Below are 24,695 nucleotides of genomic sequence, written 5' to 3'. Positions count from 1 at the left end.
AAGGCTGCAAGGAGGAGAATTTCGATTTGATTAGATCGGAAAGAATCTGAAGCTTGTATAAAATAAATAAATAAATAAATAAATAGAAAAATCAAAAGCCACGCCGGTGTACCCTACATGATTCTGTACATCAAGCAAAATCACCGCGTCTGCTGATCGAACGGGTTTAGAAGCGCACCAAGAGAGAGCCGTAAAAGCAGGCTTGCCCAGCTGGAAGAGAACCGAATCACGAGAGTCCACCCCCAACAAGAGAAAGAAACTGATTGGCGGCGAGTAGAGCACTGAAGAGTACGTACCTCACCTCACGAAAAGGCCATTTGGTTTCAGAACATCAGACTAGAACACACACCAGAACACCATTCTTTCAAAAAGGGACTCACGTTTTTTCCTCCCCACATCCACCATAATGCGCCCTTCTACTGCACTGGTTCCCAACCCTGCTCCTGGAGTGTATAGAGCTGGGGTTCCTCCAGGAGCAGGGCTGGGAACCTGGGAGCTTTAAGGCAATGCTTGCCTCAGAAGCGACAGAAAATGAGAGTGAGACAGTGAGAGAGACAGACTGTTGGCAGACAAGTAGCCGCCGTCTGCTCCGTGTCAAGCGAATGTTCTGGACTGTTCCTAAATCCGGCATTAGCAGCAAAGATTTGAGGCTTGAACAACTGCTGCTTTGGTAAATCAGATGATGAATGAAGGGTGCTTTTATTGGCTCGACAGGGAGGAAGAGGTCTTGTAGCCATTCAATCAACTCACAGAGCACAACTCCCCAATTCCCGACACTAGGAGGCTAAGCACTCCTCCCAGGCACCAGCTCTTCTCAAACTTCTGCCGATGTGGCATTGCCAGGCAGTCGGAGCGCTCAGAGGAAAGCACCGGGTGCCCCAGCACCACCACACCAGCTAACAGATGCCTGTGCTGGCCAACATCGCTTAAGAGTGATGAGGGGGGGAGAGAGAGAGAGAGAGAGAGAGAGAGAGAGCGCCATCTACCCACCCAGAGAGAGCACTGCCAATTGTGCCCAGTCAGACTCTGGCCGCTGATGGCAAAGCGACACGGCTCGGGATTCGAACTCGCGGCACCTGGGCCATAACGGCAGAGCTGAGTCAGACCACGAATGAATGACATGGTGAATGACGTGCTCCACCACCTTCACTGAGCCCACCAGCTCTACGCAGAAAGTGCAGCAGTATCTGAGCGCAGGTAAGAGAGTGGACAGTGACAGCAGGGTGGGAGATTACCCGGCTTAGCTGCCTTATTGCATTACGCTTGCGAGCGGCTCACCTTCTCTTCTCCGATTGGCTGCCGCCGGGACTCCTGGGGAGAGTTTCGATTTCCACAGCGCTCTGGGAGGAGGGCGGGCCGCTGGCGGGTGCCGCGGACCACGGAGGCCGAGAGTGGACAGGCTAGGAGAGAGAGAAGGTGGAGATATTATTTCCCCTCTCATTCCTCCCAGTAAAGTGGTTCTTTATGGAACCATGAATAGCTTGTGAGTGTATACTAGAGAGCAGATTTCTCCATGTCAGTGGTGCTCCTGCACGTAAAGAGGAAAGAACAAGGGATTACGTACCTTCGTCTCTTTATTGGGACTTACTCCATTGTTGTGTGTCCTAGAGGGAAGAAACAAAGAATGAGCTGGTGTCCCAATACTTTTGTCCATATAGCGCATATTACATTAGTGAGACTTAAGCTTTGTTTCATTCTGGCTTCATTAAAAAGATAAATCTCTCCATCCGGAAAGTGAGAGTCTGATCCTGATTGGATGAGAAGAATAAACAGACACCATTCTGACTGCCTATTGGTTTATAAGAGATCATCACACCTGCACACGTCCCGTCACTCTCCAGCGAGCTCACAGCAGACGTCTGTAGTCTAGTATGAAGACTGTGTCCGTGGCAGAGACTCAAGAGAGCTGCAGTGAAACGTCCCGACTGAGCCCCACATTTACATTCCAATAAAGCTTATTGATCACACGCCTCTGAAGTCTGACTTTCTGCAGCTTTACAGAACTTCTAGACAACGACTCCTCATATTTTCCTCCATGAAGCTCATGTTGATGCTCAGTAGAGCACAGAGACGCTCCTTTAATAGAGCTGATATTACTGAAATGCTTCATTTTCAATGGGCAGATCTGCAGCTGAAACAGGAGCCTAGTGCAGCCCAACATTTTTAACATCAACATTTTAATAGATCATTCTCCTCATTATGAAATGGGTTTTGGGGAGGGGTGGCATGGGGGGTAGTGCACTATAGCCCCCTGTGGTGCGGCCTAAGCTTTCTGCCTTTGTTTTCCTTCCATTACTTTTACTTTTCTACTTGAAGTGGTTCTGAAACCAGTACTTTTACACTTTTACTGGAGTAAAAAGCTTCAGTTGATTCTTCAGCTTCTACAGAAGTCTTTTAAACCCTCGTATCTCCACTCACTTCTACCTGAGGAATGAATGTCGATACTTTTGACACTTTTGGCGTTGAGTGGATACTAAGTAGAAAGAACAGTGTTGGCCGTGGTGGAGTAATACGATAGACATGCACCCCAATCAAGCTTATCTTCAGCACAAAGCCACGTTCTTACGGTTAGTTTCGGTATGAGAGACCAAAGTCGCTGTACTTTCAGGAGGATTAAAACTGCTCATGTTCACTCACTGAATGACTCACAGACACCTCGCTTAGAACCACTGGTTAGTTGCAAGAACTGGATGCAAACAATTTCTGCTTCGATTACATCATGTCCCGCTCCGCTCTTCAGCTTTCTGAGTCACTGGATAAGCCGTTACAAGCAGCTGTAATAGGAGCATTAGCAGTTCATGACTTTGGAGTGTAAGGGCTACTGTTGTAACCAGAGATCTGAGCAGGTTTCACAATGACCTCACATTGCTCCTGGATGTAGAAGTATACGCCAATATACAGACCAGGGGAAAACCTGAGTGCAGACAGGAGATCCATCAGGATGTTGTGCAGAATGTCTAAAAATGCTCAACAGGCCCCGATTACGGACCTCTATTTTGGATCAAGGTGGCCACATTCTTTCGTTTTTTTTGTGGGATTAGTGCTTTTACAGGGCCTCCAGAGTGTCCATCGGCCTTAAAACTGTCTAGGAAACTAGACACCTAGAATAGCGCTCACCCTGAGTGACTCCACAGTCTATGGCTGCGTCCCTATGGCCCGGGGGTCGAGAGTTTGACTGCCGAGCCGTGCCGCCTTTTTTACAATTTGTCCATTTTGCAGAAAAGATTTGAGGCAAGCTATGACATGAAGGAGCATTCGGTGACTCACCAATGGAGTCGGTCACCCGGCAAATAAACACTTCCAATACTAACAAATACAGCATTCAGCGTTCAGCTTAGAAACGGCTTGGGAGACTGCTCAGACTGTGAGAAAAGCGCTCAAGATTTCTGACATGTGGGAAACCCATTCAGTCGTCCGACTGTTCAGTCCACACACATCCACGTCATCTGTTCCCCAATATGGATACGTTGTAGGTTGCCACCACCATTTTTGGCCTTATTGTTGTGCCTGACCCCAACATCTACCCAACAGTCAGCACATGGTCAGCAGCTCTGCAGGCCACTTCACTAACGGTGACTGAGGTCACTGTGTCTGCTGAACTTATAAATAAAGCCCTGCTGTAAAACGTGCAACACGATTGAACGTACTTACTCTGGGGGCTTGAGGGGACCGGTTATGCATGTCACTATAGCCACTTATGAGCAATTACATAGATCCATACCAGGTATATGCCACATAATACACTGTAAATGCGTTCAGAATTTGCTATAAGACATACATATAATTTACTGTAATGCTTGATTATGTGATATTATAATATTTCTATGCACTTAATTAAATCAAATATACACTTGTGTTAAATCGTTATGCATGCAACAGCTACTTACTCTGGGGGCTTGAGGGGACCTGGAAGACACACAAGCACAATCAATGGCATTAATAAAAAATAAATAAATAATAAATAAATAAAATTATGACGTGTGTAACGATTCCACATTGGTAAATAATTTTGGCAGATTCTTCACTCACCTCGGTTCTGCATGGTCCTCCTGGAGTAGCGGCGACTGGGCCGTCTCTCAAAGGAAGCGGACCGCCGAGCTTTGTTAGCCTTTGTGGTTTGGTACTCAGTCTTCCCACTGCCCCCAAAAAGATAAAATGTATTAAAGACCTAAACAAAAAAAAACAACAACAACTGATGACCCAACAAGGGGCTAATATTATAATAATTGTGATTACGTAAACACATATATAACTATAGTGCATAATTCATATTAGACCAGTTTGGAATCAAAGGTTTCAATTATACAAAACCTTCGCTGCAGAAAACCGTATAAAACCCTTCCTATAGATCCTGTATTCATAATGCATTATTACGTATTATAATGTATTACGTGCCATGCTTAATAACTCTCAATGCCTGGACCAGGCCTGGATAATTTCTCAAGCTACACCTTATAAAACACTTCCAAAGTCAGGTTTCATTCTGCATTATAATATCTTTTTTTTTTTTTAATTAATACCCTTTATACATGAAGGTTATTAAGTTTGCCATATGAAACATTATAATACTCCATAAAACTTTTTTTTTATAGATTTCTTGAAAATGTTTAAGACAGACAGGGCTTTTTATAAAAAAAGGTGCCGCAACAGTTAAAGTGTAACTGGACAGCGTCAATGCTGTCTGTCTGGCAGCTGGAGATAAGATTCAATTCCACTGAGGACAGACACACACACACACACACACACACACACACACACACACACACACGTTATTGACCATAAGCACACATGGATATTCTTGGGATTCCTCTTACCAGTGTTTGTACATTTGTGTGTGTGTGTGTGTGTGTGTGTGTGTGTGTGTGTGTGTCATATATATATATAAAATAATTTTATATACTCACACACACACACACACACACACTTTATTAACCTTCGGCACACACTGCGATAAGGCCTAGCATTGAACCCTGATGAACCCCCATTTTTCACAGATATACAAAATCCCTCCCATAAACAAACAATAGACAGTGAACTCCAGCAGACAGGGCAGCTGGCGAGGCTGTGATCACGCCTAATCCTCACTAATGTAATATGCGCTATATGGACAAAAGACAAAAGTATTGGGACACCAGCTCATTCTTTGTTTCTTCTGAAATTGAGGGTATTAAACAAATCCTGTTGTGGGTTTATCCTACTTTTGTTGGAGCAACTGTCTCTACTGTCCAGGAAAGGCGGCGGCTTTCCACTAGATTTTGTAGGAGCATTGCGTTGAGGATTTGACTGTATTCAGCAACAAGAGTGTTAGAGTGAGGTCGGGATGTTGGATGAGCACCAACCCACCTCACCCGCCAACTTCTCCCAAAAGTACTGGATGGAGCCCCCCAAAGAGCACAGTCCTTACACTGCTCCAAAACTCAATGCTGGGGGGGGGGGGGGGGGGGCTTTCCATCCCTCTACTAGCCCACGCCTGGCATTCATCTGCTCCAGAGACTGCTAGACTACGTCTCGAGGTTCAGAGACAGAGGTTCATTTTTTTGAATTTTTTTTTTTAAATGAACTGATAAGGCAGAGGTGATCATAAACAGGGGCCAGCACTTCTTGTTGGCTGGACGGAGACTTCAATCAATCCACTATGTGGTCAGTTCTTAACCACCCCGATTCTTTACCATATAAAGTACTAAATTACAGCCGTCTTCAGCAGTTTCACTGATGTCTGGTAATCAGCTCCTATACTGCTCACTAGATTAAAGGTCAGATTTTGTTCTACAACAAGAGACCAATTAGGTTCCAGCATCACTCCACTGTACATACTGTAAGTCAGGCCCTACTCCAGTCGGAGGTTCGCCTCCTTGATTAACTCACCTGTATCTGAAGCGGGAGCCCATGCGGATAAACCCAGAGCGCGTGGAGCCCTTCTGGACTGGGCCGCGCAGCCGGAAGAAGGCGTGGTGCTCCACGGCACATTTCCACAGGTGCTTACAGGCCTTCGGGTGGTCCATACGGAAGACAAACGTGTGCTCCTGCTCTTTTCCCTGGGGGAAGAGACCAAAGATGAAGTCAGAGACGCGGACCCGGATCAGTGACCCGAGTTATGTGGAGACGCTCTCCATTAATAACATTAAAAGATTACCATGTCCAAACTGCTAGATGGTTGCTATGGAGTTTCAAGTGGTTGTTAGGGTGTTGTCAGGGGGGTTTCTATGCTTTACAGTAAGTTTCTAGGTGGTTTTAAAAAAAAATAATAATAATAATAATAAAAAAAAAAAAGGTATCCCACAGTGGTCATTTGGGAGCTACTACATATTGGCTATGCTATCCCAGGTGGTTGCTAGGGTGTTATGTGGTTTAAGTCTTCCTGGTGGCTGCTAGTAGGTTGAAAAGGTATCCCACAGTGGTCCCTTGGGAGCTGATATGACTTCCTGTTGCCTGCTTGGGGGTTGAAAAGTTCTCCCATGGTGGTTGCTTAGGGGCTGCTACAATGTTGCCATGGTATCTCAGGCAGGTGCTTGGTGTTTGCCAGGTTTTCCAGGTTGATGAAGAGGTATCCCAGGTGGTTGCTAGGGTGTTGCGATGTAGTTTTTTTTTTGTCTTCCTGGTGGCTCCATGGTAGTTGAAAAGGTATCCCACAATGGTTGCTTAGGAGCCGTTACAAGGTTGCTATGGTATCTAAGGTGGATGCCATGTTTTCCAGGTGGTTGCTTAGGTGCTGCTACGGTATCCCAGGTGGTTGCTAGGTTGTTTCTATGTTTTTCTATGTGGCTGCTTGGGGGTTGAAAAGGTATCCCATGGTGGTTGCTTGGAAGTCGCTACGTGGGTATTGTTTTTATATTTTCTGGGTTATTGCTAGGTGGTTGATGAATGGTGACATGTATCCTAGGTGGCTGCTTGTGAGCTGGTCACTATGGTATCCCAGGTGGTTGCAGACCGTACAACTCCACAAAATCTCATTCACTCATTCAGAAGTCCCGAGACTCTTCTCCTCATAATACAGCATCTAGCCGTGGGCCACAAACAGGATAACGAAGGGGTGCTAGCGCGGGGCAGTGTGAATTACTCCAGCATTGTTAGCATAGCATTTCCTTAATTACTGCCCGGTCAGATCTGTGGCATTCCATCCAACAGTCCAGCATTACTGCAGACCCGAGGGACGGAGACAAAGCCAGACAGCCAATACCAGACTGTTCTACCCAATACCTTCCAGACAAAGATGGCACGCATTCATCAGACAAGAGCGACTAATTAGTGTGTGTGTGTGTGTGTGTGTGTGTGTGTGTGTGTGTGTGCGCGCGCACACACATGGGTGCAGGAGGGCTGGAAAAAAAAAAAGTCAATTTAATTTGGGAAAATACTCAGACATTATAATTAAGTTATAAAATTTAATTATAATTATTAATTATAAAAAGATACCATTCCACAGGTCTCTCGCCCGCTTTCTCACACACAAGCTGGTGGTGGTTCCCAGACAGTTACACCACAGCAATATAGTATTTTAACTGGTTGCTAGGGTGTTGCTAAGCCTTTTTAGATGTTACCACAACTTTACAAATGGTTAAGCGGTTACTCTGGTATCCCGGGTGGTCGCAAAGGCGTTGCTGGAACACAGGGAGGGAACTCCGATCCCTCACCTGCTGATTTCCCGCTTCTGTGCTTATGTGGTTGCTGTGGTGTTCCAGGTGGTTTGCTAGGTGGTCACCTAAGAGATTAGCCAGATCAACAACGAGGACCCACCTGAGGAGCCACATTATCTAATCATGAGATGGAGAGATCTGAGATGCGTTTAGCGAGAAGCCTTCCAGGATCTGGGCTGTGCGGGTCTGTGTATTAGCAGTTCTGGAGCTTTCTGGAGTGTGAAGAAGTGCTTCAGATTCCTGGCATGCCTGAGGCAAGGCAGTGCTTTATTAAATCCTGCTGGAGGAGAGCCAACTCATTCAGTCAGGCTTCACTCAAGTCAGGGTTCGAACAAGTGAAAAAGGCCAGACTTGGAAATAATTAATAATTCTTTTATTATTTATTTATTTATTTATTTATTAATTAGGAAAACGCATCAAGCTGAATGAGAGGGTTCTTCCTCTAGCTCTGAGAGTTGTTCCTTGCCCCTGTCCCACTTTTGGCTTCTTAGGTTATTGATTTCGTGTCTGTTTATTGATAACTGAATCTGTAAAGCTGCTTTGCGACAATAAAAATAAATAAATAAAAATTTGATCTGATTGAATTAAAAACAAGCCACGACTAAAGGCCCACCTCCTGTTAGCTGATGCAGGGATAATTAAATATAAATAAAAAATAATAAATAAATAAACGACTACAATCACGCTCTGCAATTCAGATCACCTGGTTACGGTGCTACAGCTAGCTTAGCACAGCACCCAACTGGTCGGCTTCAATCAAGTTTAGCAGGCCGCAGACCCACCCCGATGACCTGACCGACAGTCGGCCGCCTCTGAATTACCTGATCGTCGTCCTCCACCACCACCAGGGTCAGCTTGCTCTTCTTGAAGTCCAGCCGTGTGATCTTGGGCCTGTTCAGGAGAGAAATGAGACACACACGGATGAAGAGCTCCAGCACAGGGCACAGGAGTCAGACAGTCTGACGGCTTGAGGGAGGTCTCCTTACCAGAAGAACAGGCCGATCTTAGTTTCCCCCTCAAACACGAGCACTCCGGTGGGGGTCAGTCCCAAACTGTACTCGTTTCCGTCTCGGGCCTGGAGGGACAGGACGCAAGAAAGCGGGAGGCTTGAGCAGAGACATATGTAACTAGATCTTCTGAGGTCTTCTATTCTAGTTACAACAGCAGCAACACGTCAGACTACCGACGCTGAACTGCTTTAATCATATTAGTGAAAATAAATAAAAATTTAAATATAAACACTCTCGTCACTAAATACAATCAAATCCTCACAGCAATGCTCCTGCAAAATTTAGTAGAAAGCCTTCTTCTTGTTGGTACTCCTACAAAAGCAGGATAAACTCAATTTCGGAAGAAACGATGAGTGATCAGGTGTCCCAATACTTTTGTCCAAATAGTGTAAGTAAATAAGCTCTGTTCTGATTGGCCGCCTTGTGTTGTGCCTGGTTAGAAACGCAGGCTAAACACAAACACTCCTAACTTCAGTCAAGAAAAGAGAAATGGGCGGAGCTAAAGGATGAATAGGAGGAGCCATCCACTGTATAGAAGCAGGTTACCTTGACCATGTGCATGTCCACGCCGTACATTTCCAACCACTTGGCCTTGTTCAGGTAGTTGATCTCCGCCTGGGCTGGAGACTGGCCCCTATGTGAGACGCAAACAGTTAGAGAAGCCTAGGTGTGCGTTGTAACCATAGCAACTGACGACTGGTTCCATTCACCGCCATTGTAAAGAAGGTTGGAGAGTTGACGAGCCACAATTTCCCAACAAACCCCCTTTCAGTAGGCTCATTTCAAACAGTGATCCATGCAAAATAAACACATACATAAATAAATGAATAAAAATACAATAAAATAAATTAATAATGATCATCGGTGGACTTCCCCTTTAAGGGGAGACCCTTCAGATCAACAGGGTTCCGAAATTTCTGAGAAAAAAATTCAATAAAATCTTACAAAAACAGACAGATATGCAGATCATCTAATAAAGCATGTATATGGTTCTTTCTAGTACCATAGGGTTCTTCTCTACAATGGAACCCTCTTGTTCTTTGAAGAACCCTAATAAATATGGCTCTAGAATGGGTTCCACTACTGCTCCAAGTGAAGGAATCCTTTCTAACCACTATCCAGAACCCTTTGGCTGGGAGTGTAGAAACGAAGACATTTGCTGGTTGGGTTGCGTAGTGTGCAACGCCACCCCTAGTGGTAGACTAGTGTGAGCGCAGTGCGTAATGGGAACCCACCTGCACTCCTTCCAGGCGCTGTAGACGGCCAACTCCATGTCCTCCGTCTGCTCCGGCACGAAGCGGAACTCCGACACCAGGTCAAGGCCATGCTCCGCGGGGTCATAGTCGCCCAGTTCGGCTGAGGGCGGGGTGAAGAGGTCACAGATTAATTACAGGGGGGCTGAGCATGGGTTCAATTTACGGGAACACTGGCGGTAAACGTTCGCACACTGAAATATCGGCTATAGCTGCCAAGACGACAACAGCACCTGCAATGCACGTCACTCAAAACTTTAACCCCATGTTTCTCCAACAGTGTCCCAGACACCCCCACACTGTGTTGTTGGATCACAACTTGTTAGCTTGGGGCTAATGAGTTAGCATTAGATCATGACATTATGGAGCACAGCTGGAACGAGAAAAAAATAAATAAATAAATAAATTAAAAAATAAAATAATAATAATAAACCCTAAAGGCCGCCGTGTCGCCTGACTTCTGTCAGGAACAGACCCCTAAAGGCTTCGGGAGCTGCCAAGTAATCCGTGGAGTGGTCTTTACAGGACCCCAAGTCTCGGCTATGCAACGTGGGAGTGTCCTTGATGTTGGTGGAAGCTGCTTCACATCCCTAAGCCCCTCCTACCTTTTTTTTTTTTTTACTTAATAAAGAACAATAAATAAATACATTAATTAATAACGAATTAATACATTAATTAATTAGACGGTTATTAGTGCTCACATTACTGACGTAAAACCCCACACTCCCATTACCCCTCTCCGGCTCGGCCCCTCTTTGCTTTCTCCCTCTCTCCAGCTACGACTTCTGGCTCCTTCTGTGGGGTAAATGCCAGCTCATTAGCTGGGCCTTAAAGAGGGGTGGGCGCTGGATTAGGGGGCCCTTCTCTGTGTTCTCACACTAATCATTCAGCACCCACGGCGCCGAGCACCTCGCACACTGCGCTCTCTTCACCGTAGTACAGTACGCCGTTAGGTGCAAATACAAAAAAGTACAGTACAGATAAATATATAAATAAATAAATAAATAAAAATATCCCTCAACAAGTGAAATCATCTGAAATCATGTTTTTGATTTCTACATTTTTCCATTGCTGTAATAATTATATGATGTAATAATTCTGTGATTATTTAATCTTCTTGTTTAATAATACCCAGCGAAGCAGAATCGCTGGCAGATCTTTTGGCTGGATTCAAGCCTTATTTCTTGAATTAATCAGAAATGTTTAGGTCAATAGAATAAGACATTTTTCATAGATAAAATCACCTTAAAACAAGTGGAAAAAAAGCAAAATAAAAATAATAATTAATAATAATAATAATAATAATAATAAATCTTATGAGCAATTAGATATATTGAGTACATTTAAGAGGATTCCCATTTATCCTGCAGTGTACACTCCACCGCCACTGAATATCAAGCTATTCTTTTGAACCTCTCACTATGATGGAAAGGGAAGTATTTCAAAAAGCGACGGACTGATTTACGGACAGTTTACGACAAAAAGATCCACGAATTTTACATTTTTTAAAAAATTTCTTTTATATATTTTTGCAGATTTTTCCCCCTTTCTTCCCCCTAAATTTCAACCGCCAATTACCCAACACATCGCACACCATGCCCCAAACACTAGTAAGGGCGGAAGCTGTTTATGTTCCGGACAGCTGCCAATGCAACATCACCGAGCCACCAACGCGCCCGGAGGGAAGCGCTGCATACCCGGCTTCGATGCACCAGCAGACAGCAGTGACACGATGTGGGGAGAGAGAGGGAGAGACAGTTACTCACCCTGGAGAGAGCAAGGCCACTGGGGCGATACTACGCATTTGCAGCCATATGACTCCGCCCCTTCATGCCAACTGAGCCACTCGAGTGGCTTATATAGTCGTTCATTCACCGTAAAGGAGGTCAAACGTTCAGTAAATCGTGACCCTGATTTAAGGTCACGTCGCCCACCACTAGTTCAGACAGCAACTCAGACCTGAGTCTGAGACCTGAAGCTCTGGTTTAGATCTTATAGGGGTGTACCAAAATATCCATATATCAAATGATCATAATCTAATGTTCTGCAACACTGCAGCAATTTTCAGATTCTGTTCTGATTGGATAAAAAGCCTAATCTATTTTACTCAGATTTCATGCAGATGGTGCTTTTTTTATACCAGACAATTTCCCTAAAAATAAATAAATAAATAAATACATTAATTAATTAATTAATTAAAATAAACCCCTGAATCGTGATACGCACAGTATCACCAAGTCCTCACCAACACGCAGCCCTACTAGCCAACAGAGGGTTTGACTTACCCTGCAGAGAGAAGGCAGCCAGCTCCACAGCCGTGTCAAAGGGGCATTCTAACCTGCGGTCAATCAAGACAAAAATCTTCATTAGCTTCAGAACCGCTTCTCGAAGCGACACCGATCCAGAGGTCATGCCTTACACAGTATGGGACAGGTTAGCTAGGAGTTTGGCCTGTACTCCAGCAAACCGACTGCTGGCCAGGACCCAGGCTCAGGAATTCGGCACCGTTTCGAGCCTAACTTCAAACACGGCAGCCAGAGGTTTAACTCCTGGACCATCGAGGTGTTAAATAACCAGTCATCCGGCACAGTGCTGTGAGAACGCCCTGTATCAGGAACTGATACCATCACTCGTAATCTGCTTATGGATGCAAATAATTCCAAACAGAAAACCTAATCGGCCCAATCCTCTTACCCCACCAGATGTACTGACCAAATGCAGGCACTTCATTAAAAGAGGTTCTCCCAAGGTTCTTTAATACAGGTCATGGTTCCACGAAGAACATCTGCGTCTTACTTAACACTGAATACCCAAGAGCTTCTCTGCAGTTCAGAAAATGGCCATTATAAAGGTGATGAGTTGCTACTATATACTTACTATTACCACAATCATAATCATCATCATCATCATCATCACCATCATCTCACAGACCCCTACCCAGCCTACTATAAAAGGTTCCACTAGAAGTCCTGGAACCTTTCTTTTTCCATGGCGGTGCTCATTGCAGCATTTCCACTTCAGCAGCCCACAGGACTTGTAGCTTGTTGTGGTGTTCCTCTTAAAATAAAGGACGCTGAACTTTGTGGAGCACTCCAGAGTCCGCTCAATCGTCCTGAAGCTCTTCTACAGTCAAACAAAGTGGTTCTGACCTGGGTTCTGATCTAGAGCTGGGCGATATGATGATATTTGATCGTATCGTGATGATAATATGCTTCTCTAAGTATATGGAGGAGAGTGCTTAATCAACACTGATCAGCTGCAGGTTTCATTACAGTGTAATTAGACTGGGTTAATTAGATTAGCTGAGTATAAATCACTGTGTTCAGTACGGGAGAGGATCTGAACTACTGAGGTTTTTAGTTTGTAATTTTCATATATATATATATATATTGCGATAAATATCGTGTATTGCGAAAAAAAAAAATCGTGATATAGTATTTTTACCATATCGCCCAGCCCTATTATAGCAGCCCCCTATCAGCAGTTCTCTCTGGAAGGGTTCAGACTCAAACTGGACCTCCACCGTTCCTCGCTAACCGGTCTTTCGTAACTACGCTACGATCGGAGGAAGCCTTATATCTTCTTACAGTCTTCTCCTGCTTTGTGGGCATCAGTTATGTTCATTTTTATTTTCAGAGTGCCCGGCAGCCGCTTGAAGGAGCTCGTAGCTGCTGATTATTGGGACGAGGAGTCCCTACTTTGTAAAGTTCCGCATAATTTATTATTATAATTTTTTTTTTTTATTACGTAAAAAGTTACGAGAGCCCAAAACTCTTATCTACTTTCACTCAAACTGTACAAAGGAAAAATACGACACCAATCTCGATTAAAAGGCTGAAAAGTAGGGCTGGGCGATACGGTAAAAAAAACCTAAATCACGATATTTAAAGACTTTTTTTTCGTGATACACGATATTTATCCCGATACATTTAATCACAGACTAAAAACATCAGTAGCGACAAATTCTACTAATCAACTACTATTCAGATCCTCTCCTAAACTGAATACAGTGATTTCTACTCCGCATCTGCTGCTCTTCCTCTAATTAACCCAGTCTAATTACAGTTAGTAACAAACCCTGCAGCTGATCAGTGTTTATTAAGCTTAGAAAAGAGTATCGTGCATCACGATACGATAAAAAATCGTCATATCGTCCAGCTCCAGCTTCACGACTTTCCGAGATCGGCCCATCTTCTGAGCACCCAACCAGTCCCAGGAACACCAGCCGAACTAGAGTGCGCTACTCAGGCTATTAAAGGAATGCCTTACTTGCCACTGAGGACGTCCTGCTTCAGCTGCAGTACGAACAGGTACCTGCGAGAGGGGAGATACGTGGTCAGTTTGGGAAGGCTGCTCGTGCTCTTACTTAATGAAGAAGTTCACAGTGGAGACAGGAGTCGGACAAGAACCTGGTTAACTCCTCATGCAGGTTGTTGGGCTCGGAAGAGTAGAACTTGACGCGCATGTGGAGGCAGTACGGGGGTCCGACTGGGGGAAAGAGGAGAAACGGGGGACAGGTTGTGAAAGGTGAACACGCTTCATAAATGCCACAATACACTCATACACTATATAACCTATTATTGGCACCATGCCTCCCAACACCAGGCGTGGACTAGAGACTGGTATAAAGCCCCCACCCCCCAGCACTGAGCTGTGGAGCAGTGGAGGAACTGGAGTGTTCTCTGGAGTGTTCTCTGGAATGATGGATGGGGAGTTGGGGTCCATCCAACATCCTGACCTCACTAGCTCTGCTCTCCGAAATCTAGCAGTAGAGACAGTTACTCCAGCAAAAGCAGCACACCCTTGATTTCAGAAGGAGCGACGAATGAGCAGGTGTCCCAATACTTTTGTCCATACCGTGTACGTCAGTCTTAAAAGGTACAGAGGTTTTTAAAACATAAAGCAGTAGAAGAGGTGTAAGATATGGGCCCCTCTGAAAGGTGCGGCTCATTATCACTCCCATTATCGGGCCCCGCCGGCCAGCGCTCATTCCGCTGGACCACTTAAGAAGCGTCCTCCTTTCTTCTCACCAGACGCGTTGGAGGTTTTGAGGCTCGGGACAGAAAACCCTTTTCAGATTCGCCCAAATGAAGCTGATTGGAGTGTGAACTGAACGAGGCCGAGAACCTGCTGCAGGAACGGAGAAGGCTACTCACTTTTCACTTGCTTTTTGATGCTTTTGGTGACGTCCAGCCAGTGCTGTGGAGAGATAAACAGAGGGTCTGAGTGTAAAGCAGGTCAAAGTGCGGTCACTGGCATACTTTGCTTACTGCATAGACATCTAGGAACGTTAGGAATGTCTTTATTAATTAACTTCTTAATTTCTTTATTAATAAATCCACGATAAAACGACTTCTAGAACTGCTGCTCGAAGGAATTCACCGCTACTGAAACGCAGAAGTTCAAGGATTTCTGGCTGAACGAGGGGAGTGTAGCAGCGGAGCGAGGAACGGAGGGAGGGAGGGGCTCGCTGATGGAAGAATGGAAGGTCTCACTCTCGCCACACACACACACACACACACACCTCCCCCGCATTCCTCACTCCCTCCCTCTGGCCTCTCAGCTCCATGTAGCACAGCACTCTGCCCACAGCTTAGTCTCTCGGGCTACTGCTGCTTCTCCAGACCCTCGACTATTCCTCGTTTATGAACATCCTGAACCTATCTCCCCCCCCCCCCCCCCCCCTCCACACACACACACACACACACACACACACACACACACACACACGCTGATCTGCTCAGAATCCTCAGTATTACTTCCGGACGGTCAGAACTGCTTAAACTCTTGTTTAGGTCCAGATTTATATGGATTGAATCCCCCCTCAGATGTTTTTGGACCACCACTGTGCCAGCCAGGTCATTCTCTGCAGTCAGGAGGTACAAAAACACCATAGCAATCGCTTAGCAACGCCATTTGCAACCACCTAGGACACAATAACAGCCACCTAGAAAGATCATAACACTACCTGCCTCCTATTGTATCTTGGGTGGTGTTGTGGTGTTGCTAGGTGATTGCAACGAGGTTGCTTTGTGGTTATGGTTTGCTAGATGGCTGCTATTGTATTCCAGATGGTTGCTATGGTGTTCCTACCTGGCTTCTGTTGCAGCTTGGGTGGTAACACCATAGCAACCACCTGGAATACAATAGCAGCCATCTTGCAAACCATAACCACACAGCCACAAAGCAACATCAGTGCAGTCACTTAGCAACGCCATAGCAACAACCTAGGATACAATAGCAGCCACCTAGAAGGATCATAACGCCACCTGAGATACAACAGAAGCCAACTAGTAACACCATAGCAACCACCTGGAATACAATAGCAGCCATCTGGCAAAGCACAACCACACAGCCACAAAGCAACATCATAGCAACCATCTAGCAACGCCATAGCAATCACCTAGGATACAATAGCAGCCAACTAGCAACACCAAAACTCCCAACTGGGATACCATAGAAGCCATTTAGCAGCACTATAGCAACCACACAGGGCACACAACGGCAGCCACCAAGCAATGCCATAACCCCCTGGTCTACAACATCAGCAAGCTAGCAACATCATAGCAACCATCTGGGGCATAACAGCAGAAGACATCTAGCAACATAGCCACCTGGAATACTTGAAGCAACCACCTAGAAACACCATAGCAACCACTTTGTCTCCAATCGACAAGCTACCATTAGCATGAGTGCCGTGTTAGCTGGGCGTTCTGGACAGATGACCGTCGCTCCAGCAGAAGGTACCTGACTTTCACAATCACTGATGGGAAGCAGAACTCGCAGTATGCAGGTGAACACCACCCACGCCGCTCTTACCGGCACTTGTGCGGAGTCCATGAAGCGCAGGCCGAAGTAATCCTTCTCCACGATGTCCAGGTGATACATGATCTGGTCGAACAGCTCCTCACCTTTGGCTTTTTTCTGTGGAGAGATGAACAAGCGTCAGATCTCTAGAGCCTACGGATGGGTTCAGCAGTGGGATTAGCTACAGGAGGAGACCCCTGCTCTGATCGTTTGGATCGTTCGGCTCAGCGGCCGACCTGCAAGTGTTCTTTCAGCCGAATCAAGAACCCGGTCAGGTACATAGAACATACTGCAGTAGAACAGTACTGGGTTCCGGCTAGAACCCACCCACCAACTAGCTCATCCACTGATCCACTCACCCACACTCACACTCATCCCCTCATCAAACAACCCACTCACCCACCCACTAGCTCATCCACCTAGCCCACCAACCCAACTACTCACCTATTCAGTCACTCACCCATCCACTCATCCACCAGCCCATTCACCTACTCATCCAACAATCCACTCAGCCACCAACCCCTTCACTTGCCCAACTGTCCACTTGTGCACCAACCCCTTAACTCATCCACCCGTCCACCCAACAACCCATTGACCTACTCACCCAACAATGCACTCACCCACCCACTAGCTCATTCACCAACACACACTCACACTCATCCCCTCATCCAACAATGCACCCACCCACCGGCTCATCCACCTAGCCGCCCGTCCGTCCGTCCACTTATCCACCAACCCATTCACCTACTCATCCAACAATGCACTCACCCACCCACTAGTTCATCCACTTAGCCACAAAACCCTTCTCTCAATCACCCACCCACCAACCCCTCCACTCACCCATCCAATGATCTATGCACTCGCTCACCCATCCGTCCACTTATCCACCAACCCATTCACGCACCCACCCGTCCACACACCCATCCAATGACCTACTCACTCGCTCACCCATCCACATATCCACCAGTCCATTCACCTACTCATCCCCTCATCCAACAATGCACTCACCCACCCACCCACCCACTAGCTCATCCACCAAGCCACCAACCCATTCTCTTACTCACCCATCCAGCAACCCCTTCACTCACCCACCCGTCCACTTATGCACCAACTCCTTAATTCATCCACCCAAACCACCCACCAACCCATTCACTCTCTCACCCGTCCACCCAACAACCCCTTCACTTACCTACCCACTAGCTCATCCACTTGGCCACAACCCCCTTCTCTCACCCACCCACCACTTCACCCTCCCACTCGTCCACTTATACACCATCTATTCTATTCTACAGTCCCACCGTGGAGCTTCGCCGACAGGAAGCACAGACACATCTCAGGGCGTTTTCTGCAACACATCAAGAGGTCCTTTCTTTCTTCACACTCAAACCCCTTACCTACTGCACTTCAACTCAGGGAGGGGGGGGGGGGGGGGGGGGGGAGAGAACACCTGCCCTACTCAGAACTCATCCTGGAACAGGTCGGGCTCGGAGAAGAGCCGTACCAGCCGCTCCCTCGCTCCTGCAAAGTACACCAGCTTCGGAAGAACCAGAACGACGATCAAAAGATCAGTACAGCAACCCTGAGAGAGCCCAGCTACTCAGCCTGGACCTTCCTCACAGACAACTGAGTCACTGCCTGGTCAGCACCCACAAAAGAAGGCCTTGACCTTTGGCCACGAGAAGCAACAAAAGAAGGGCCTCAGCACACATCTCGCAGGGCTTTCCTCTTTTAACAAACGCCAAGTCTAAGTAATGCTGATCTAGGTGGGTTGCGGCAATGGTACATACACATCGTGTCCAAATGTATGTGGACACCCCTTCCAATAAACGCATTCCCTAGCTAGCTAGGACTAGTGCTGCCAAATAAACATAGAACTCTCTGAAGCTAAAGATAAACATGAGCCTATTGGTACCATGCCTAATGCCAGGCGTGGGCTGGAGGGATTTGAAGCCCCCCCCCCCCCTCCCTCCCCAGCATTGAGCTGTGGAGTGATGGAATGATGGACGGTGGTGCTCCATCTAGTACTTTTAGGAGGAGCTGGGGATGATGAACGTGGGGTGGTGATCATAATCATCCAACAGGACCTCACTAATGCTCTTGGCGCTGAATGCAATCAAATGCTCACAGCAATGCTCCTCCAAAATCTAGTAGAAAGCTTTCTTCCCTGGACAGTAGAGAAAGTTACTCCACTTTTTTTTAATACTCTTGATTTCTGAAGAAACATTTAAAGAATGAGTAGGTGTCCCAATACTTTTGTCGATGTACCTGAACCTGAAGATGAGCTTTCCCCTCAAACAGGCATTAGAGGATGGACGTTTACGCGTGGGTTTCTTCATGGCTGGGCTGTGGAAATATTAGCACTCACTTACCGCTGTCTGGGGCAGCTCTAGCAAGGGCAGTGGTACAGGTGGCGCGTTGAAAGGCTAGTGTGGCTAAAACACCCGAAGGCCACACTTAGGAGGGGTGTACACATACTTTTGGCTGTATAGTGCACTTTTTGGCTTGAATATGTATAGCCATATGGATAGCCACTAGCCAAGACTCGCAACCCATCAGTCTCTGGGCGGACAGAGCTGGGTTCGGGTGCTGGTAGCGGAGCTGCTTCGGAGTCCACCGCGCCGGACGGCTGCTCCAGCCCCAGTGAGTTGGCATAGCGCACAAAGCGTCTCAGCGGGCTTGCGGGAAGGCACACAAAGGGCCCATTGTGCGCTCCAGTGAGCCCCGAGCTTCCCAGCTCGCATTGTTCTGCCCCAGCACCCCCCTCTCTCCCCCCCTACTCCCCTTTGCTGGGGCAGCTTGTGGCCTTTGAAGGCGCAGCTACATTCCTCAGCCTGCTTCCTGCACGCGAGTCGTCACGAGGGAGGAGCGGGAGGGCGGGGGCTCGAGAAATCTCGCTCAGCACCTCGTCCATGAGCGCCGGGGGCCTCTGCTGTCGGGACCCCTCCTGGAGAAAGATGGGGCGCCAAGCCAAGCCGGTAAATCAGACATGCTGTGAAGCTTCGAGCATACCGGGGCCAGCGGTGGATGCAGCTTAAGGGGACCTTCGAGGTATCCCATGGAGACCTTTGAGAAGCCTGATCTTTGAGATACAGTGGGAACGCTCCGAATGTTTGCGCAGCTCAGGACCCTTCATTGTCCTTGCTGTACATCTCCCAGCTGAAGACGGGCCCTTGGGCGACGGGAACTGGCGTGGAAGGACGAGAATTGCTGGCCTAACGAATGAAATCACTCTAGATACGGGATTCAAAGGCCGGTCATCCAACTCCGGGACGCCGCATGGGAAATAAGGAGGGGCGTCCACACACTTTTGGCCACGTTCGGCACTTTCAGCTTAAAAAACAAACAAACAAAAAAAAAAAATGTGGAGATCTTCATGACCATCAGGCCTGAAGTGGAGCACAACTGGCTTTCGGTGAACAGGTTTTATCGTCACAGGTGTGCTCAGGTGAGGCTGACCGGCAGACAGGGGCAGGAGCGTATGAATCATAGGACGTTGCGCAAGCCTTTGTTTATTTCTCAGATAAGCACAGATAAGGGAAGCCAGTAAGCGAGAACTATGAGGAAAACAGGAGGTGCTCATACCTATTCTCAGCCTCTAAATAGCCCTTTTTTCGGCCTGCATCCTCCACTATGACCCTTAAGCCCTGGGAGTGGGCATCGCACACCTCTCCCTGAACCCGAACCGCACACCCCCTAAACATGCAGGCCTCATGTTACCCAATAGAGGTGAGGTCGTAGGTGGAGCACCATCCATCCATCCATCCATCCATCATTCCAGAGAACCCAGTTCACAGTCCACAGACTCCACTGCTCAATGCTGGGGGGCTTTATACCCCTCTAGCCCACGCCTGGCATTAGAAGGCACGACGCCAATATGTCCCCGGTTGTCTGCGTCCTATTCTATTGGCAGTACTTCTCTACAGGGACAGGACAAGCTGTGTCGAGTGTGTGCATGTGCACATCTGTGTCAGCGGCAATGGGTGCAACTCAAAGTAGCTGAATGAAAGGGGTGTCCACAAACATTTGGACAGTTGGAGTGGACAGGGGGAGCGTCCGCAGAGCAAACGCCAAGGCTTTGAAGAGGCTGAAGGGATGCCGCCATTGGTTGGCTCATGTGACCGCTGGGCGTTTCAAAGGGGTTTAACAGGGTATTACACATGATCAGCACACGGCGTGGCACGCAACCGTCCAAGCCACAGCTCAGTGACCACAGCTAGAGCAGCCCGGCTCGGGCATTCATTAACTTTCTGCCCGTCTACAAGAAGGAACCCGAGCAGCTCGGAGAACCGAGTGGAGAGGAGAGGCACGTATGACCGGTCACTCATTAGCTACTACTTCCAACATCTTCAGAGGGTGGTGATCATGATAAAACGAGGGGTCATCTAGACCCACCAGAAACTAGGGACGTCCGGGTCCAATCCACTGGCCCAATCCACTCCATTATCTCCATCTGGGACAATCCAACGTTCCTCCATCCCGTCTTTCCTCTGGAATTCAGCCTGACTACTCTGGTTCCTCTAAACCAGCTCTGAACCCAGGTCAACGACAGCCTACGGGTCAATAAGCCATGGCACTACTGGTCAATAAGCCATGCGTGTGCTATCTACGTGGCATGTGGGACAAGGCTATAAAAAGGTGTGCGACAGGTGAGTGCATGAGCCAGGTATGCCTTGTTGTGTACAGCTGTTACGCAATCACGTAACGCGCCAGACGCCCAAAGCAGCGCAACTGGCGCTGCGAGAACTTTTCCCACAGAGATCAACAAGGTGGTTCTCACAGCCTTGGGTCTTCAAACCCGCAGAACTTTCCATGCTGAAGATTTGATTCCAGGTCATTTTGGAGCGTTTCTATTGGTCTGTTCATTACGAAATTCGGATGCAATGTAAAAGAACGAAGAAAACGAAGACACAGGGTTCTGGACGGACAGAACCGAGAGGGGGTGTTGATGCCGTGCCGATTCGGGTCTTATTAAATGGGTCGTACATGAACTAGACTTGACCAAACCGAGCAGACGTGGCTTCACGTTTGACATAGTTATCAAATGCCAATTAATTAATCAATTAATAATAAATAAATAAATAAATAAGGGCTCAGTGGTTCACTGGACTGGTCCCAGAACTGGCCTTGCTCTCCCAACAGCACTCCTAGCAGCATGCCAGAGGTACCAGAGAACCTTGCTGTATCTGTAGAGCCCTCTTGACTCGCATTGCTGCCAGTCCAGGGAATCGAACCCATGACCTACTGACCCCCCCGCCCCCCAAACAAAACAAAATCTCGTATATCAGAGCTGATTGGAGTAGATTAGAAATACAGCACAGTCCATGGGCGAGAACACACCCCCTTGTGAACTGGGCATGAGAACACACATCCGGAGTGGTGGGCAGCGTCCCGGAAGCAGCTGGGGGTTACGTGCCTTGCTCAATGTACCTCAGCTGTGAATGTTGAAGGGCCACCTGCCAGTCCAGGGGTTTGAACCAGCAACCTTCCGGGCCCCCCCCCCCCAGCCCATTTCTCCAACCCTTGGGCCACTGCTGCCCCTAAACATGCCACAGCCATACAGAACCGAACCAGTACCCGTCCAGAGTGCGGTACTCACCGGCAAGTCCACGCTGACGTCCGTCCCGTCCAGCAGGGACACTCTGCAGGTGATGATGTTTTTGGTGTCTCCGGCTGCCGGGATGTGCGTGTTGGCTCTCTGCGCCTCCCTCAGCCTCGCTCTATCGGCGGCCTTGCGGGCTGAGCGCCGGCCCAGGGTGCGCCGGAGAAAACTCAGCATGGCTGAGGACCTGCGGGTAATACCTGAGAGGACAAAAGACAGAAGGAGAAGGTTCCTTATTAGGAGCACTGGGATGGGTTCCACTCCTGTCTGCCAAGAACAGAAAGCTGAGGCTGCAGCGGATCAGCACAGGCTCACCAACACCGGACAGTTCAACGCCGGACATTCGTAGCCTGGTCTGAGGTTACTGAATCTATGGACTCCATGTGTTGTTGTTAAGGTGGTGTAAAGGTGTGGGCATCTGCACCCCTTCCTGACCACACGTTACTCATCTTCTAACAGCTACATCCTGGTTCTTCCCAATCACCAGATCACAATCCAGTAGAACTCAATTGGGATGTGGCAGAACGAGTCAGCGAGTCAGATGAATCGGCTCCGGTCTCCAATATGAATCGACTCTCAAACAGCTCTTGCTGAAGTAGCACAGCCAGGTTGTTAATGACTTCAAACTAAACGTGAGGTCTTAAAAATAGGGTTCTCCAATGGTTCCTTAGTGAAAGCAACGGTGTACATTTAATTCGGTGAACGAATCGACTCAAAGAATCATTTAAACGCTTAACAGTTCAAACTACTTCTCTGGGAGGGGGAACTTCTCTAGATATTCATATACAGCTCCAAAAAAGGTTCCACTATTGTTACTAAGTCAGAGAACCCTTTATTTCAACTTTACTGCCCAACTGTAACCAACATACAGCCAACAAAGCAAGACACTGACTCATTCATTCGATTCATTACAAGATCGCGAACGATTCATTCGTCTTTTCCCTCTGCGATTCCCCTAAAGCACCTGGAATCGGATCCTTAAACTAGTCTACAACTCGACTCTTCAACCCAAATCTGCTTCCAACATTTAGCTACCTACCTACCTTAAAAAAAGGGAGTCGACTCGAAGAGCCGACTCATTTGTAAACGACGCATCACTGATTCGAATCCAACCTGTTGCTCTCCTCCACTTCTCTGTCTCGCGCGCGCGCATCCGTTTAGTACAAATAATCACATTTAAAAATATTTAATGTGATTTTTAATAACCTGAGCACATACTCAACCCGAGTGAGGGCGCTGTGAGTCAGTGTGTGTGTGTGTGTGTGTGTGTGTGTGTGTGTGTGTGTGTGTGTGTGTGACCGTTGGCTGTGCCGCTCCGCCACTTGTTGATCCAAACAGATGGAGACGCTTGGGCGAGCAGGCCGACTGTACTCACTCTCAGTCCGGGTAAACAGCGCTCCTCCAGCCCGGCATCGATCAGAAAGCAGCCCTGTGCTCCGAGGAGCTCATACCCAGCGCGCAGCTCCACCACAACACCCCGCCCGTCCGCGGAGCAGCAACAGCCCGGAGCTCCCGTTTCTCCTCTCTCTGTCCCAAAGAAGTAGGAGGGCTTCTAGTCTCTCCTTCAGGAAATGACGTCACTGAAATCCCTGAAAGCGGATTGAGATTTAAAGGGGCAGCGCGGGAGGATGCTAATGTTAGCAATTAGCTTCACATTTGATGCGAAAACTCATTATCTTCTGAAATACATCACCTTTACAACACATTACCTTTACAATACATCACCTTTACAATACATTACCTTTACAATACATTACCTTTACAATACATCACCTTTACAATACATTACCTTTACAATACATTACCTTTACAATACATCACCTTTACAATACATTACCTTTACAATACATTACCTTTACAATACATCACCTTTACAATACATTACCTTTACAACACATCACCTTTACAATACATTACCTTTACAACACACTACCTTTACAACACATTAACTTTACAATACATTACCTTTACAATACATTACCTTTACAACACATCACCTTTACAACACATCACCTTTACAACACATTACATTTACAACACATTACCTTTACAATACATTACCTTTACAACACATTACCTTTACAATACATCACCTTTACAACACATCACCTTTACAATACATTACCTTTACAACACATTACCTTTACAATACATCACCTTTACAATACGTTACATTTACAACACATTACCTTTACAATACATTACCTTTACAACACATTACCTTTACAATACATTACCTTTACAACACATTACCTTTACAATACACTACCTTTACAATACACTACCTTTACAATACATTACCTTTACAATACATTACCTTTACAACACATTACCTTTACAACACACTACCTTTACAACACACTACCTTTACAACACATTACCTTTACAACACACT

The 24,695-nt window shown here is 47.0% G+C and overlaps 1 protein-coding gene across 1 annotated transcript in view; it reads right to left on the bottom strand.

Annotated features, from left to right (window-relative positions):
- The window catches only part of epb41l5 (erythrocyte membrane protein band 4.1 like 5), a 40,431-nt gene extending 16,593 nt beyond the window's left edge, over positions 1-23,838 (bottom strand). The window contains exons 1-16 of the mRNA XM_072686602.1: positions 23,676-23,838; positions 22,298-22,500; positions 16,714-16,818; positions 15,051-15,093; positions 14,304-14,382; positions 14,164-14,208; positions 12,180-12,232; positions 9,877-9,997; positions 9,188-9,275; positions 8,618-8,706; positions 8,453-8,522; positions 5,866-6,035; positions 4,030-4,136; positions 3,888-3,906; positions 1,565-1,604; positions 1,279-1,400 (exon numbers count right to left, since the gene is read on the bottom strand). Coding sequence (XP_072542703.1) covers positions 1,279-1,400; positions 1,565-1,604; positions 3,888-3,906; positions 4,030-4,136; positions 5,866-6,035; positions 8,453-8,522; positions 8,618-8,706; positions 9,188-9,275; positions 9,877-9,997; positions 12,180-12,232; positions 14,164-14,208; positions 14,304-14,382; positions 15,051-15,093; positions 16,714-16,818; positions 22,298-22,477 — 1,331 coding nt within the window. The 5' untranslated portion in view covers positions 22,478-22,500; positions 23,676-23,838. The remainder of the gene's footprint in view (positions 1-1,278; positions 1,401-1,564; positions 1,605-3,887; positions 3,907-4,029; positions 4,137-5,865; positions 6,036-8,452; positions 8,523-8,617; positions 8,707-9,187; positions 9,276-9,876; positions 9,998-12,179; positions 12,233-14,163; positions 14,209-14,303; positions 14,383-15,050; positions 15,094-16,713; positions 16,819-22,297; positions 22,501-23,675) is intronic.
- Between the last annotated feature and the right edge of the window lie 857 nt (positions 23,839-24,695).

This window comes from Salminus brasiliensis, chromosome 8 (assembly GCF_030463535.1).
Source record: "Salminus brasiliensis chromosome 8, fSalBra1.hap2, whole genome shotgun sequence".
NCBI classification, from domain to species: Eukaryota; Metazoa; Chordata; class Actinopteri; order Characiformes; family Bryconidae; genus Salminus; species Salminus brasiliensis.
This window is presented reverse-complemented; position numbering and strand designations above follow the sequence as displayed.